Genomic DNA, 14067 nt, shown 5'->3' on the forward strand with positions numbered 1-14067 from the left:
AGAGAGAGAGAGAAAGAAAGAAAGAAAGAAAGAAAGAGAGAAAGAAAGAAAGAGAGAAAGAAAAGAGAAAAAGAAAGACTGTTAGTATATTCTGTGCGTCTATCAGGGGAGGTCTTTGTGAGGTTCCAGAAAAGGGGAACAGCACCTAGCAGCTGGGTCCTGGTTGGGAGTTGTGTCCCTGAAGGAGGAGGAAGAGGAGAAAAGGGCCCCCATCCATCTCCTTCCCTCTAAGGAAAGTGAGGCAGGGTGGGGGATCAATGGGGAGAGTCTGGTGCTGCCCACTGGTGCTGAGCCCCAGATCATGTCCCAGAGGGACCATTTCCCCTGCAGCCCAAGCCAGTGGGTGCAAAGGCTCTGTTATCTCTTTCAGGCACTCCCTGGTGTCCCTAGGTTCTATGGGAGGTCAACAGAGCAGGCCCCTACAGGGAGTGGGCAACCAAGGTCCCTAGGTCTGATGGCAAGGCCAAGAAGTGAGAACAAGAGCTGGGGTCAAAGGAAATCCTACAGCCCAGGAATGCAAACATTCCTATGAAGCTTCCAAACCAGAGCTTAGAAACTTCTTTGCAAGCATGAGCATGTGGCCCCAGGCCGTATTTTCCAGTTTAGTAAACTCAGGCTCAGAGGACCAGGGACCTGTTGAGGGTTCTATGGACCACTGAATGTCTGAACTGGGAGCCTAGATTCTGACTGCAGACTGTCAGCTTGGCAGAAGCCTGAGGCTGTGCTTGGCAGACCAAGGAGAGGATGCCTGAAGAGGAGAGCTGGTTCTGAAAGCAGATCAGCAGTCCACTCTGGGCAGCAGCTGTGGGTCATTAGGCAGTGTAACCTCTCTGAACATCATTTTTCAAAGGTAGGTAAGACATGTCAAATGCCATGTAGACATGGCTGCACTAAGGGGGCTAAGGAAGCGGCAGAGCCATTTCGTGTCCTCCGTGACCTCCCACCTCAGCCTTTTGCTTTCAATTTACTCTACCAGTGGGTGGAAAGCAGAAGGGACCCCTTAGAGGAGTCAATTCCTGCTTGGGTCATTGTATATTTCCAAATATCTGTCTTTCCTTGAAAAACTGAGCAGGGATTCAGCCCAGTCATCCTTTGCCTAGCTTTATCTTTACCAAAATGGGTGCTGTGCTGGAGATTTGGGGCTAGGAAGTATTTTTCTTGCACTCCTGGGTACATTTTGCTGTTTTGAGATACTGCCGGTACTTTTCAGCTTCTGAAATAATCTACCAGATCATCTTGGTAAAACTCTTGCTGTATGAACACAGGAACAAGGGAATAAACCCAGTCCCCATAGGAGACACAGTCAGTGACCCGGATGAGACTTGACATTTCAGCTGCTCTGGACTACATAGTTCTCTTAGCCCTGTTGCCTGCCCTTTCACTCACAAGCTTAGGATGATTTGAAAATTCTCCACTGACATGTGTGCTCATCCTCTTGCTTTATCAAGTCTGACTTTGTTCTGAATTAGAATAATATGATCCAATTGATTTTAATTAATCTTCTAAAAAGACAGTCATGCAGACCATTATAAAGTGATCCAGACTCCTGTGGACACAAGTTATGTGGAGGCCCCACTCAACTAATCCTGGATTCTAACATTCGTCACCGAAAGAATCTTAGAAATTCAGATTTTCCTCAAATAAGTGCATTCTACTATCCCCTGGTAGGCTGGGTTTTTCATCTTCTATCACCCAGTAGTTTGTTAGAAACTGGATCAGAGATGGAAAATTATGGCATAGTTTTAGAACTAACTTGACTTTCTGTAAAGTAAATATATCCCTAAACTAAGAGCGCCAAAGAAAACACCTCTCTGCTAAGGTGATGAGCAGATTTCTATGTGTTGCTTTTTCTGTCTGGACTTACTTGCATGTAAGAAATTTTGAATATTTGCTCCTCCATATTACTCACAGGCATTTCCCAACTGAAAGCAGTCAGTTGCATGCTTGAATTGCCACTAAAAGGGAGTGAACAAAGAGCAGATTCTGGACAAAAGAGGTTTTCAGCTGTGACTGATAGGGCAGGGTAAGGATAAGAAAGAAGAGATCATGGTTACAATGTGCCCATCCAATCAGAAGGAGAAACCTAGAGCCACCTGCAGTAGCATCTACATGAAACCAACAGCAGCATCTTTCTCCTGCACAACTGGGGAAGGGGTGTGGCGTGAACTGGATGCTTCCCCTAAAGTTAAGAAAATGTGAGCTGGGCTCGGTGGCTCAGCCTGTAATCCCGCGCCTTTGGGAGACTGAGGTGAGTGGATTGCCCGAGCCCGCGGGTTCGAGACCCGTCTGGGCAGCAAGACCTCATCTCTATGACAGATCAAAAAATCAGCTGGGCGTGGTAGCACATGCCTGTAATTCTGGCTACTTGGAAGGCTGAGGCGAAAGGATCGCCAGAGCCCAGCAGGTCGAGGCTGCGGTGGCCGGGAGCGGCCACTGCACTCCAGTCTGAGCGACAGAGTGAGACTCCAACTCAAAAAAAAAAAAAGAAAAGAAAAGAAAATGTGAAGCTGTAGATCTGACAGGATGTCTAAATAGAATCTGCTTCTAATCAACCTCATTGATGACCCTGGTAGAGGAAAATCATTCACAACCTTAACAGTGATTATGAGCTGGTGCCAAGGACTCTGTAGGCCTACTGGATGCAGCAACCTGGGCAACCTCCCAGGGAATGGAAAGAAATGACCTCAGTTCCTAGAATGCTCCAGATAGAGGGGATTGGAATGTGGGAGGGACTAGGAACAAGAGAGATTAAGGACCACTGATGTGCAAGACTAAAAGACTTCTTTCATTGAATAAAACATTTGATGAGGGAAAGACAGACTGAGGAACTGTCCAGAGTGAGGTTAAAAAGATTTATCAACTAAATGTAATGTGTGATCCCACATTAGATCTGGGATCACACAAAAAAAGCTGGCACAATTTGAGTATTAATGAACTGTACTGCATATACATACAATACATTTCCTGAGTATAACTATGGAAGAGAATGCCTTTGCACTCATTCTTAGGAGATTCACACTGAAGAATTTGGTGTTAATGGTCGTGATGTCTGCAAATTACTCTTAAATGGTTCATCAAAAATAGGAAGTACACCGATAATACTATGTATTATATAATACATATACAGAAAGAGAGACAGAGAAACAGGGAGAGAGAGGCAAATAGGAAAAGTTGGTGGATCTAGATAGATATGGAATTCATTGTACTATTCTTGCAACTTCTGTAAGTTTTTTTTTCAAAATAAAATTTAAAAATAATAGTCTATGAACTTTAAGACATCTCAATTTTTATTTATATGGTGGTTACATGCACCATATAATTAATTATTAATATCCAATATATTATACAAATTATTATATTTCATCTATTATAAGATGCTATTGGTTATAAAATGCTTCTTCCCAATTTCTGAGATGGTTCAATGAAATACAGTTCTGATGTTTTGTGAATCTAAGCAGAAGACTTAGGCTTCAGAGAAATTTCCACCAGAGACGCCTAATAACTTAGAAATAAGGGAAGAAGACCTCTCTACCGAGGCACAAAAACTCCCAGCTTAGAGCAAGTCTAGACTAAAAGGGTTGTAGAAGTAATAGATTGTAAGCAACAGAAGTCTAGGATGAGCAAGTCTTACAAAGATGGCAAGTTGACTTCCGTAGAGGTGAAGACATCAAGCTCTATCAGCATCCTGCTGCTTATATTATCGGATTCACTTCTCGGCACCTGACCAAGAAGACCCTTCACCCCCATAAGAATCTGAATCTCATTCAGTTCCACATTCACATAAAAGGCAAGTTGTTTTCACAGACACCAAGCTCAATTGTCACATAAAATTAATGTAGTTATAGTTTTATTGCTGTTGCAACTGTGTGTATTTAATTTACAAATTTGTTTCTGTTTTGCAGTTGTAAAGCAACTATAAACTTAAATGCTTGTGCTGCTTAAGTCATTTCAACAGCAATAACTCAAGTCAACACGGGCTACATAAGAATGTTTCTTGGCCAGGCTCGGTTACTCAGTCTGTAATTCCAGCACTTTGGGAGGCCAAGGCAAGTGGATTTCCTGAGCCTGAGGGTTCGAGACCAGCCCAAGCACCTTGGCGAGACCTCATCTCTACAATGAACAAAAATTTAGCTGGCCATGGTAGTGAACGCCTGTAGTTCTGGCTTCTTGGAAGGCTGAAGCGGAAGGATCGCCAGAGCCCAGCAGGTCGACGCTGGAGTGGCTGTGAATGTGGCACTGCTCTCCAACCTGGGCAACAGAGTGAGACTCCAACTCAAAAAAAGAATAGCACTCCGATTTGCCAAACACCACTATGAGGAATTCTCAGTCCTCTTCTCCTAAGACTGATGGTACCTCAGCTCAGTAGCCCTGAGTGTATGCTTGGATGGGCTGCAGCAAGTCCAAAAGCAGAGCATAAAGACCTCCTCAGGGGTTTGTGCATCATTTGTGAACCTCCTGATAGGGTCCTTGTGTGCCCCAAGCTACATATCAGCACAGCCCAGTCCAGAGCAGAACAGCAGGTAACACACACACACACACACACACACACACACACGTGCACTCATAGGGACTGGCTCCTGCCTGGCTGACATTTTCTTGAGCCTCCTTGCTCTTTCTTTTCCACAGCTTACCACATCCTCGTTTCTATGCACAACTCATTTCCGCGTGAGCCTTCTGGTCAGTCTCACTGGGAGGGAAGAATTTGAGGTGTAGAATGCCATCCCACACCCACAGAGATGATTCCTACTGGAATATCTTCTAATAGATGCCCACAGCATTCTGCATGCTCGGGGCCAGAGACCACTCTTTGTCTGCCTGAAGTTAGTCACTTATTCCCAGATGTATCCACACTAATCCCAGCATTTCCATCAACAAATTTTAATGGAGCACTCACTGAATGCTTGTGCTTCTAAGGACTCCTGACCAGGAAGGCTCCCTAGCTGAAACGTGGACCTACTCAAGCTGTTGTCTTTCTGCTCTGGCTCCTGCTTCTATATTAATTTACTCAGGCTGCCATAACGAAGTATCACAGACCAGGTGGCTTAAACTTACTATCTCAGTTCTGTTAACTAAAAGTCCAAGGTTAGTGATTTAGCAGGGTTGGTTTCTTCTGAGTCCTCTATCCTTGGCTTGTTGATGGCCGTCTTCTCCACGTTTTCACATGGATTTCCCTCTGTGTATGTCTAAGTCCTAATCTCTTCTTCTTATAAGTCATATTGGATTAGGGCTTTGCCTCATGAACTCATTTTACTTTAATTACCTCTTTAAAAGCCTGATCTCCAAATACAGTCATATTCTGTGGTTAGGATTTCAACATATGAATTTTGGGAGGGCACAGTTCAGCCTATAACAGCATCCATTATTGAGCACTTCAGAAACTGTTGATTCCCATGGAAAGGTCTGTCAGGATTCCATCATCGTTGATGGGACACTTAACTTCCTCCACAACCCCCACCAAAAATTTCAGGTCAATGCATTACATGTTATTTTTATTGTTGTTGTTTATTAGAATTAAGAAAGGTAAATTTGTTAAAGAGAAGATAATATTGTGAAGGGCACATTGGGCAGAAACACAGCTAGAGTGTCTGCTGTCTGCTGCCGTATTACATGTTATTTTTAACATCTACCACTTTTCTGTTCTCCACTCTATCTCCCTTATCCAACTTCCTCATCTTTCCTTCATTCTCCTTCAGCCCCCTCTCTCCCCTGCTACTTCTTGTATGACCATTTACCCTCAACTGAGTTCCCATCTGATTCTCTCTTAAGATCTTTCTTTCACAGCTTTCACACTTTGCAAAAAATGAGGACCCACCTCAAAAAGAGGTGGGTTGCCTTTAGTTGACTGGATCCTCATTCATTATAAAGTTCTCTTAAAATTAAAACTAATTTAATTCCAAAGGACCAAGGACTAAGATGTTAATAGCTGGGGTTCTCACAGTGAGGTCTGTAGACTACAAATGTGAACTGGGAAGGCACCCAAAGTCACTTCTAACAAAGGTAATATTTTTGAGACAGAGTTTTACTCTGTTATCCCAGATGGGGAGCAGTGGTGGCCATAGCTCACTGTAACCTCAAACCTCTAGGCTCAATCGATCCTCCCATCTCAGCCTTCCAAATAGCTAGGACTACAGGTGTACACCAAGTAATGTCTGATTAAATGTTTTAAATTTAGTCTAGATGCCGTGCTTGCTCAATATAGAATACAAAATAATGAAAACTACAAAAAAGAAACAAAATTTATCATAATTATTAACTAGAGATAGTCTCAAAGATATTTCATTGCTCTTGCAACCTTTTCGTGAATATCTATTTACCAGCAGATGGAATAGTTTCCATGTTATTTCCTAATTAGTTATGTCTAATACACAAGGAAGCTTTTGATACCTACCTTATATCTCATCCTTTATTTTTTCAATATTTTTTAGTTAACTCATTTGTGTTTTTGAAGCAAGTATGTTGTCTTTTCCTGAAAATTATAATTTTCTGTACATTATATATAACATTTTTTTGTATGTTATGACTTGGCTGTAACTTCCAGAACAATGTCAATTATAAATTGCAAAACATGACATTTTTTACCTGATTTCAAAGTGAGCACCTGTAGATTTTTTTCCCCTTTGGTTTGAGATATAATTCTTTACCATCTGAAAAGAATTTATTCTTAGTTTCTAAGGAATTTATAACAGAGATGGTCGTCATATTTATTGTATACCTTTTAAATTGAGATATAATTCACATAAGGGAATCCAGCCTTTCAAAGTATGTAATTCAGTGGTTTACAATATGTTCAAAAGTTATGTAACCATGAACACTAATTCCAGGATATTTTCATCATCCCCAAAAGAAATCTCATATTTACTAACAGTCACTCCCATTCTTCCCTTCCCCTGAATCCCTGACAACCACTAATCTGCTTTATGCTTCTATAAATTTGCCTATTTGGATATTTCAGATACATTATTAGTCCTTTGTGTCTGACTTCTTTCACTTTGCTTAATATTTTCAAGGTTCATCCATATATAGCATGAATCAGTTTTTCATTTCATTTTGTGGCTGGATTATATTTTATTGTATTACTATTTCATCTTTTGTTTACCCATTCATCATTTGACAAATATATAGGTTATTTTTTAATTTTTATTATGTGTATTATGAATAATGCGGCATGAATATTTATGTACAAGTTTTTGTGTGAATGTATGTTTTTAATTCTCAAAATTTACACCTGTTTCCTCTAAGGGTTTTATAATTTTATTTATTTATTTATTTATTTTTATTTTTTTGAGTTGAAGTCTCACTCTGTCGCTCAGACTGGAGTGCAGTGGCCACTCCCGGCCATGGCAGCCTCAACCTGCTGGGCTCCAGCAATCCTTCCACCTCAGCCTTCCAAGTAGCTGGAACTACAGGCGCTCAATACCACACCCGGCTAATTGTTCGATTTATTGTAGAGATGAGGTCTCACCAAGTTGCCCAGGAGGGTCTCGAACTCGCGGGCTCAGGCAATCCACTCACCTCGGCCTCCCAAAGCACGGGATTACAGGCTGAGCCACCAAGCCCGGCCAGAGTTTTATAATTTTAATTCTTACATTTAGATCTTTTACATTTTCAGTTAATTTTTGTATATGGTGTGAGGTAGGAACCCAACTTTGCTCTTTTGCATGCAGATATCCAGTTATCCCGGTACAATTTGCTGAAAAGACTCTTTTTTCCCTTATAGAATTATCTTGGCACCCTTATTTGAAAATCAGCTAGACATAAATGCATGGGTTTATTTCTAATTATTACCTACTTTTCATATATATTGAGATAATCATAAGATTTTTCTTTCAGTACGAAGTACTGCTAGAGTTAATAATTTTAAACTATCTTTAGTCAAAAGATGACCCACATTCAATCATGGTGAATTACTCTTTCTTGTACTCTTGTTAAATTTGATTAACTATTATTTTATGTTAATAAGTGAGATTGATCTATTGCTTACTTTTTATAAGTGCTATCTTTGACAGGCTTTGTTATCAGGTTTACGTAATTTTTATAAAATCAGTTCCATCTTCTTCTCTGGTTTGGGAAAATAAAGGGTTTTAAGTGGTTTATGGTCCAAAATATTTGAGGTCCCTGAGCCCTCTGGAAGGACTCCCGTTACTTTTTTCTGTGGAGGTCCCAGGTCCCTGCAAAGTGATATGTTTCAACCACAAATGAATGCTTAATTCAGTTGATACCTTAAGAATAATGGCATTCTCTTCTTCCCCCATCTATGTCAGCTGAAGGCATCCTTGACATTAATAGTTTGCTTACCCGAGGTTGTTGTCATTCTTCATTTGTTCTGAACACCCGTTATCTTTCCCTTGATCTCCAGCTGTTGCGACTTAATCTAAAGAAAATACAGTCTGTGGAGCTGACATGTTTGCTTTCCTAAATACCTTGCATCTGTGTTTGCATTAAAGTTTGCATCTCAGTGTGATGGGTAGAGCTTAGGCATAGAGCCGGGCTGCCTGGGTATAAAGTTGTACTCTGCCATACACCAGCCATGTGACCTTAGCAAGATCTCAGCTTACTCATCTATAAAACAGAGGTAATAATAGGACCTATCTCAGTGGACTGTAGAGAGCATTTCATGATTTAATATTCATAAAGTTTTTGAAACAATGCTTGGCCCTTAGACTATCAGAATTTAACACATAAAGACACATGTCTTTTAAAGGTTGAAATTCCAAAGTTTAGATATCACACCTCGTTTTAGTTTCCTCGCATATTTTATTTATTTATTTAATAAAACTATTTTCCGTATTAGCATTCACTATTTCTGGCTCAGCAGCCTCCACTTCCGTTAGATTGTCCTTGGATTCTATCTGCCTATTAAGCCCTCTCAAATACCATAACTCTTCTGAGAAGAGTTTGACAAAGTTTGGTCCCTCTTTTTTCCTGTGGTTCCTCCAACCCCTTTCACACTAGATTTAGAAGGTCTGTAACTTCTGCTGCACCTCGAAAAGGCTGATAAATTATCATTGCTACAGCTGATGCACATTCTTAGATGACCTCATGACTTCCTGCTGCACTTGAACCAAGAGAATACATCCCACGTGAGGCCATGTAAAGCGCCATGGCCTCAGCTGAACACACATTTGCAGTGACCTCAAATCTTTCTCCATCCGAGCCCCAACCCCCTCTGACTAGCTCCTTTTGGAAAGTTGCTGTCTCAAACTCAACTTATTCAAAAGTGTACTTAGCGTCCCAGCAGATCTTTTTTTCACAGGTGATTCATTATTCACAAATGGCGCCAACATTCAACAACCCAGAAAAAAACCTTGGAGGTTATTCTAGACAACTTTCTCTCACCACCCCCAGCATCCACTAGCCACATTCTATGTTTTTAATTTTCTAAATTTCCCCTGAATTCATCCGGCCACCAGCTCTTTAGCTGGACCCCTTGATCCCAGTCTTGCTCGCTCCCATCCATTCTTGACCCTGTTTACCAGAGTAATCTTTACAAATGTAAACCTGACTTGCTTCAAATCCCTTCAGAGCTTCTTGTAGTTTTTATGAGGTGGGAAAGTTCAAGTTCCATAATTTTGGCTCCTAAGCCCTATGTGTCCTAACTGTCCATCTACATGGGGGGGGGGGGAGCACAGAGCAGCTCTTTTCAAGCCCAGTTTTTCTATGTCTGCTCAGCCCTCTCCTGCTTGGCTCCTTTCCTTAGATTTTCCTATTTTTTTTTCTTGCGTTGTCAGTCTCTTCCTTTCTACTGGATCATTTCCATAAGTATTTAAGCTTGTTCTCTCTCACATCTTTATCTTTTTAAAAAAATATTTTATTTTGTCCCTATAGCCATTGTTGCTTTCCCTTTCAAACAGATTTGCCTGCAGAAATGCCTAATGCTTGCCTCTGGTAGTTTGTCTCATGTGCATGACTGACCAGTGCTCATCTGACCTCTGACCTTCTCAGCTGCCAAACCTGTTCTCATCAGAACAATCAGCAGCCTGATGTGCCAAATGAAACAAGAACTATTTGGCCCTCAGCTCGTTCCAACTCTCCCTAGAATTTGACACTGCTCACCACTCCTGAAAACAATGTTTCCTTACTTTTGTTGACTTTGAATAAAACTCCTAAGAAATGCTTCCTACTCATTCCTACCTACTTCACAGGGTACACACTAACTCTACCCCAGGTCTCAATTAGTGTCTTCCATTCACAGTTGTGGTTTTTAAATATGCTACCATTTATGTTCTATTAACTTTCTCATTGATATTTCCCATTTAGACTTGTCTTCTGGGCTCTAAATTATGAACCATTTCCTACTCAACATCTCTACTTAGATGTGCCATCAGCATTTAGAATTGACAGCGTCTTAACTTTCCCCTTCTCACTTAAACCTCTACGGACACATGCAGACACATGCTCACAGCACATTCAACACACACACACACGGGCTCACACACAAACATGCTCACGTGTATTTGTGCACACACACAAACTTGTTCACACACATCCTTCAGCAGACAGGACAGACCCCATAACAAAGAATTATTAGCCTACAATGTCAGCAGTGCTGAGGTTGGGTAACCCTTGTCTAGCTTATTCTGCTGGTCCTAGGAGCATCACCTTTTTTGGAAAGTTTTTCCTCCAATCAAAAAGCTTGAGGCCTTTCCTCTGGGCTCCCCAAACCTCCTTGGTGAGATCCATCTCCTTGCCTTGCAATTGCCTTTTCTAACAGCCTCTCACTGGAGGTAAGGGAGGTTGGGGTATGTGTTCCATCAGCATACCTAACACGCAATGGGCCATGATTGATAGTTTTTCTTGAATGAATGAAGCCCCCTGAACTAAGAATGCGTAGGAGAGTAAAAACAAATTTCATGGTAAACTATACATTTAAGCATACAGTTGGCATACATATGAATGCATAAATCAGTAGGAATTCCACAGACCTGTCTAAACCCTGGGAAGCTGCCTATTTCCAGATATCTGTGCTATTTTGTAACCTATAGAAACAGCACCTTCCTATGTGCCCAACTTAACAGCATGGTTCACACATTTACTTAGTGCCATCAATTTTGAGTTATTTAATCCCAATGATATAAGACATAGAAATAGGGCATTTGACAGATTCTTAACAATGAAAAAAAAATAGGGCTGTTGGCTCTCCTGTGAGTCATGTCTACTTATACAGCCAGTGTGGACCTACTTGATCCACCAGCAAAAATAGAAATCCCTCTGGCTACAGGTTTGTGGGTTTCAGATCTTGTGCCCATCATCAGAAACACTTGAAGCCCTCTTCTTTGGATTTGGGTTTTGAAATGAACTCTGATAGAAATGCTGTGCCCTGGGGGAGGACTCCTTCCCATCCTGTCTCTAGTCTTCTGGCCCTGGCTGCTCTATACTCCACTCACTTCCTTCCCCCTGACCCTGGTCCTCCCTCCCTACCCTTGTGGCTCTGATACTGCTGGCTGGGGAAGGGGCAGCTCCAGGTGCTGGAGGGAAGGGATGGGCACCTCCCCTCTGGTTCATTGCTTCTGCTGCTGTGGTGGAGGCACCTCACCAGGGGGAGGAGAACCCTCGCTGTTATCTGAAGAGCTCTGCTCCTCCTCCTCCAGCTGCCGGTCACTTTTCTGGCCCCGAGCCTGCCTTCTCTCCAGCATCTCCTCAAAGAAGATCTGACAGCTGAAGCCCTCCCGGACGCCATGCTGGGCATGTTCCAGCAGTGCGTCCAGGGCAGGGAAGACGCGGCAGCAGGCCATGCAGCGCAGCCCACAGTTGGTGGTGACGAGCCAGTCTGGAGGCTCCCGCAGTTCCTGGAGGCAGCACTCCAGCAGCTCTGCATCATCCAGCTCTGGGTCGTAGTTGTCCTTGCAGGCTTCCAGGTCCCAGTACAGGTCACTGTTGGAAGCCATCTCGAAGGAGGAGCCTTTCCGCCTCTGCCTCTTGATGAATTGAACTTCATGGATTCGGGGCTTCCTGCTGACTGGCTCAAAGCCGGTCTTGGTCTCCCAGGCCACTGCCACGCCCTGCACGGTCTGTACGTGGGTGTAGAGGGCGCACACACTCTGTGGGGCAGCGTTCTCCTCATTGTACATGCAGGAACAGCAAGACTGGTACTGGGAGTAGGACTGGTACTCGGAGGAGGACTCCGACGATGGGGAGCTGCTCCAGCCCAGCATCCCATGAGCCCTGGTGGCAAAGTAGATGTCCTTCTCGCAGGGAATGGCTGACCCGGGTCGCAGAGGTGACCCCTCTCTCTTTATGGTCTCTGAGAAGCAAAAGGGCATTTTCATCAGTTCTAGATATCAGTACTACAACCTACCCTCAAGAACTGCAGACTCTGAAAGTGCCATCCCCTCCCTGTGTCTGTGTCCTCACAAAATGGAGATGATGATAATGCCTACCTCATAGGGTAATGATAAGGATCAAATATTGGATGCCTTCACTTAAACTGTGATTCAACTCAGGCCATTAAATGGTGAAGAGACAAGCAGAGTTATCGATACATTATGGATGTGATGATAATAATCAAATAATGTACTAATGTAATTACCAAAAAACTTTACTAAGCCAAAAAGGCCATCAACTGGTGAATAGATAAACAGATTGTGGTACATCCATACACTACAATCCTATTCACAGATAAGATGAATGAACTGCTGATACATGCAACAATATGGATGAATATCTAATGAATTATGCTAAATAAAAGAAGCTAGCTAAAAAGGTCACCTAGTATATGGTTCTGTATACAGATCAGTGGTTGCCAAGAGCTGGGGACAGAGTGAGAGGGGACTAGCCATGAAGGGGCACGAGGAGACCTTTAAAGGTTTTGAAAATGTTTTGTGTCTTGATTGCACTGGTGGTTACCTAAATGTACTCATCTACCAAAATTCTTCAAATTGTTCGCTTAAGATTGGTGAAGTTTGTGTAGTAAATGACCTCGAAATAAAGCCCATTTAAAAAGCAAAGCATGAGAAGTGCTTTGGCTGGGCCACACTGCCCCACTTTCCCTTTCAACATTGGTGGCGTCTTTCAACCTTATCCAGGAGGGCATCGCCATGTCTCTTTCAACACTTATTGTGTCGCCATCACCAGGTAAGCGCTTGCCATGTGTTAACTCCTTTAATATTAAAAGCAACCCTAAGACACTGCACTGTTATGATTTCCATTCAAGGACAAGGAGATGAGGCATGGAGTTTAAATGACTAGTGGAGTCATGTGACTCCGAGAGATGGCTGCCACGAACACACACTAGTGGTCTCCAAACTGATGTTCTAGATTAACTTTTTTCAACTTATTATAAAGGAATTTTTAATTTTGCTACTGAAATCACAGAATTTACATGTGAATTCCATTTTTTCAAATACATATTAAAATAAATACATAAGGATTAACATTCTACATTTTTATCCTCATCCCTCTTGGAACCATCTCATATAATCACAAGAGCCTATGCTATACCAAGCATCCCATAAACATCAATTTTCTTGCCCCATGCCATGTGTTTTTATGGTCAACATAACCCTTTGGTAACAGCATCAGGGCAACCTGGCACCGTCCCCTCCCAAGGAGCTTCCTTCTCAGCAGGCACACTTGTTGTACCTTCCAGTTCTTCCTTTTGACCTACCTGGCCAGCACAATTCTACATTATCCTCCGTGGACTCAGAACTTGTCAAGCTGAGGGTGGTCCCATCAGTTGGTGCTTGTCCTCCCTGATGATCTGTGAGGTAGCGTTTCATGACTTGAAACCAGCGCCCAGGGTCTCAGTGTTCCAGCTCTTGGGTGAAAGTTGGCTTGGGCTGTCCAGAAGCCCTCCAGCTGGCCCCAGCCAGAGTGGATGCTGGGCTCCTCATGGTCACTAGGATCCTGGCTTTACTCTGTGACCTCATCAGTGATATTGGTCTGTTCTGTGACCCATGGCAAGATCAGAGACCCAGCCTGGATGCCAGGAAGGGCTTCCCAACATGATGTTTCTTATCAGGGACACATAACAACACAAAGCATACAAACTCTTTAACACCTATACACACATAAAGACACAAACATGTAAACACACACGGACATTTATACACACGAAAGCATGCATATACT

General features: G+C 42.5%; 1 protein-coding gene across 1 annotated transcript; it reads right to left on the reverse strand.

Moving 5' to 3' along the window:
* Nucleotides 1-11498: 11498 nt before the first annotated feature.
* Nucleotides 11499-13808, reverse strand: FAM170B (family with sequence similarity 170 member B). Its single transcript, XM_008051959.1, has 2 exons — nt 13604-13808; nt 11499-12241 (listed from the first exon to the last, which is right to left on the reverse strand). The coding sequence occupies exons 1-2, from the start codon at nt 13713-13715 to the stop codon at nt 11499-11501; spliced, it is 855 nt and encodes a 284-aa protein (XP_008050150.1). The 5' UTR covers nt 13716-13808.
* Between the last annotated feature and the right edge of the window lie 259 nt (nt 13809-14067).

This window comes from Carlito syrichta, unplaced genomic scaffold (assembly GCF_000164805.1).
Source record: "Carlito syrichta isolate Samal-C Ts95f unplaced genomic scaffold, Tarsius_syrichta-2.0.1 Scaffold247529, whole genome shotgun sequence".
In the NCBI taxonomy this organism is placed as follows: domain Eukaryota; kingdom Metazoa; phylum Chordata; class Mammalia; order Primates; family Tarsiidae; genus Carlito; species Carlito syrichta.

Coding starts and splice junctions, on each gene's coding strand:
- FAM170B (XM_008051959.1), bottom strand. CDS start 13,715: ATGAAACGCTACCTCACAGATCATCAGGGAGGACAAGCACCAACTGAT. Junction 12,242..13,603: donor TGTAGAATTGTGCTGGCCAG/GTAGGTCAAAAG, acceptor TTTGCTTCTCAG/AGACCATAAAGAGAGAGGGG.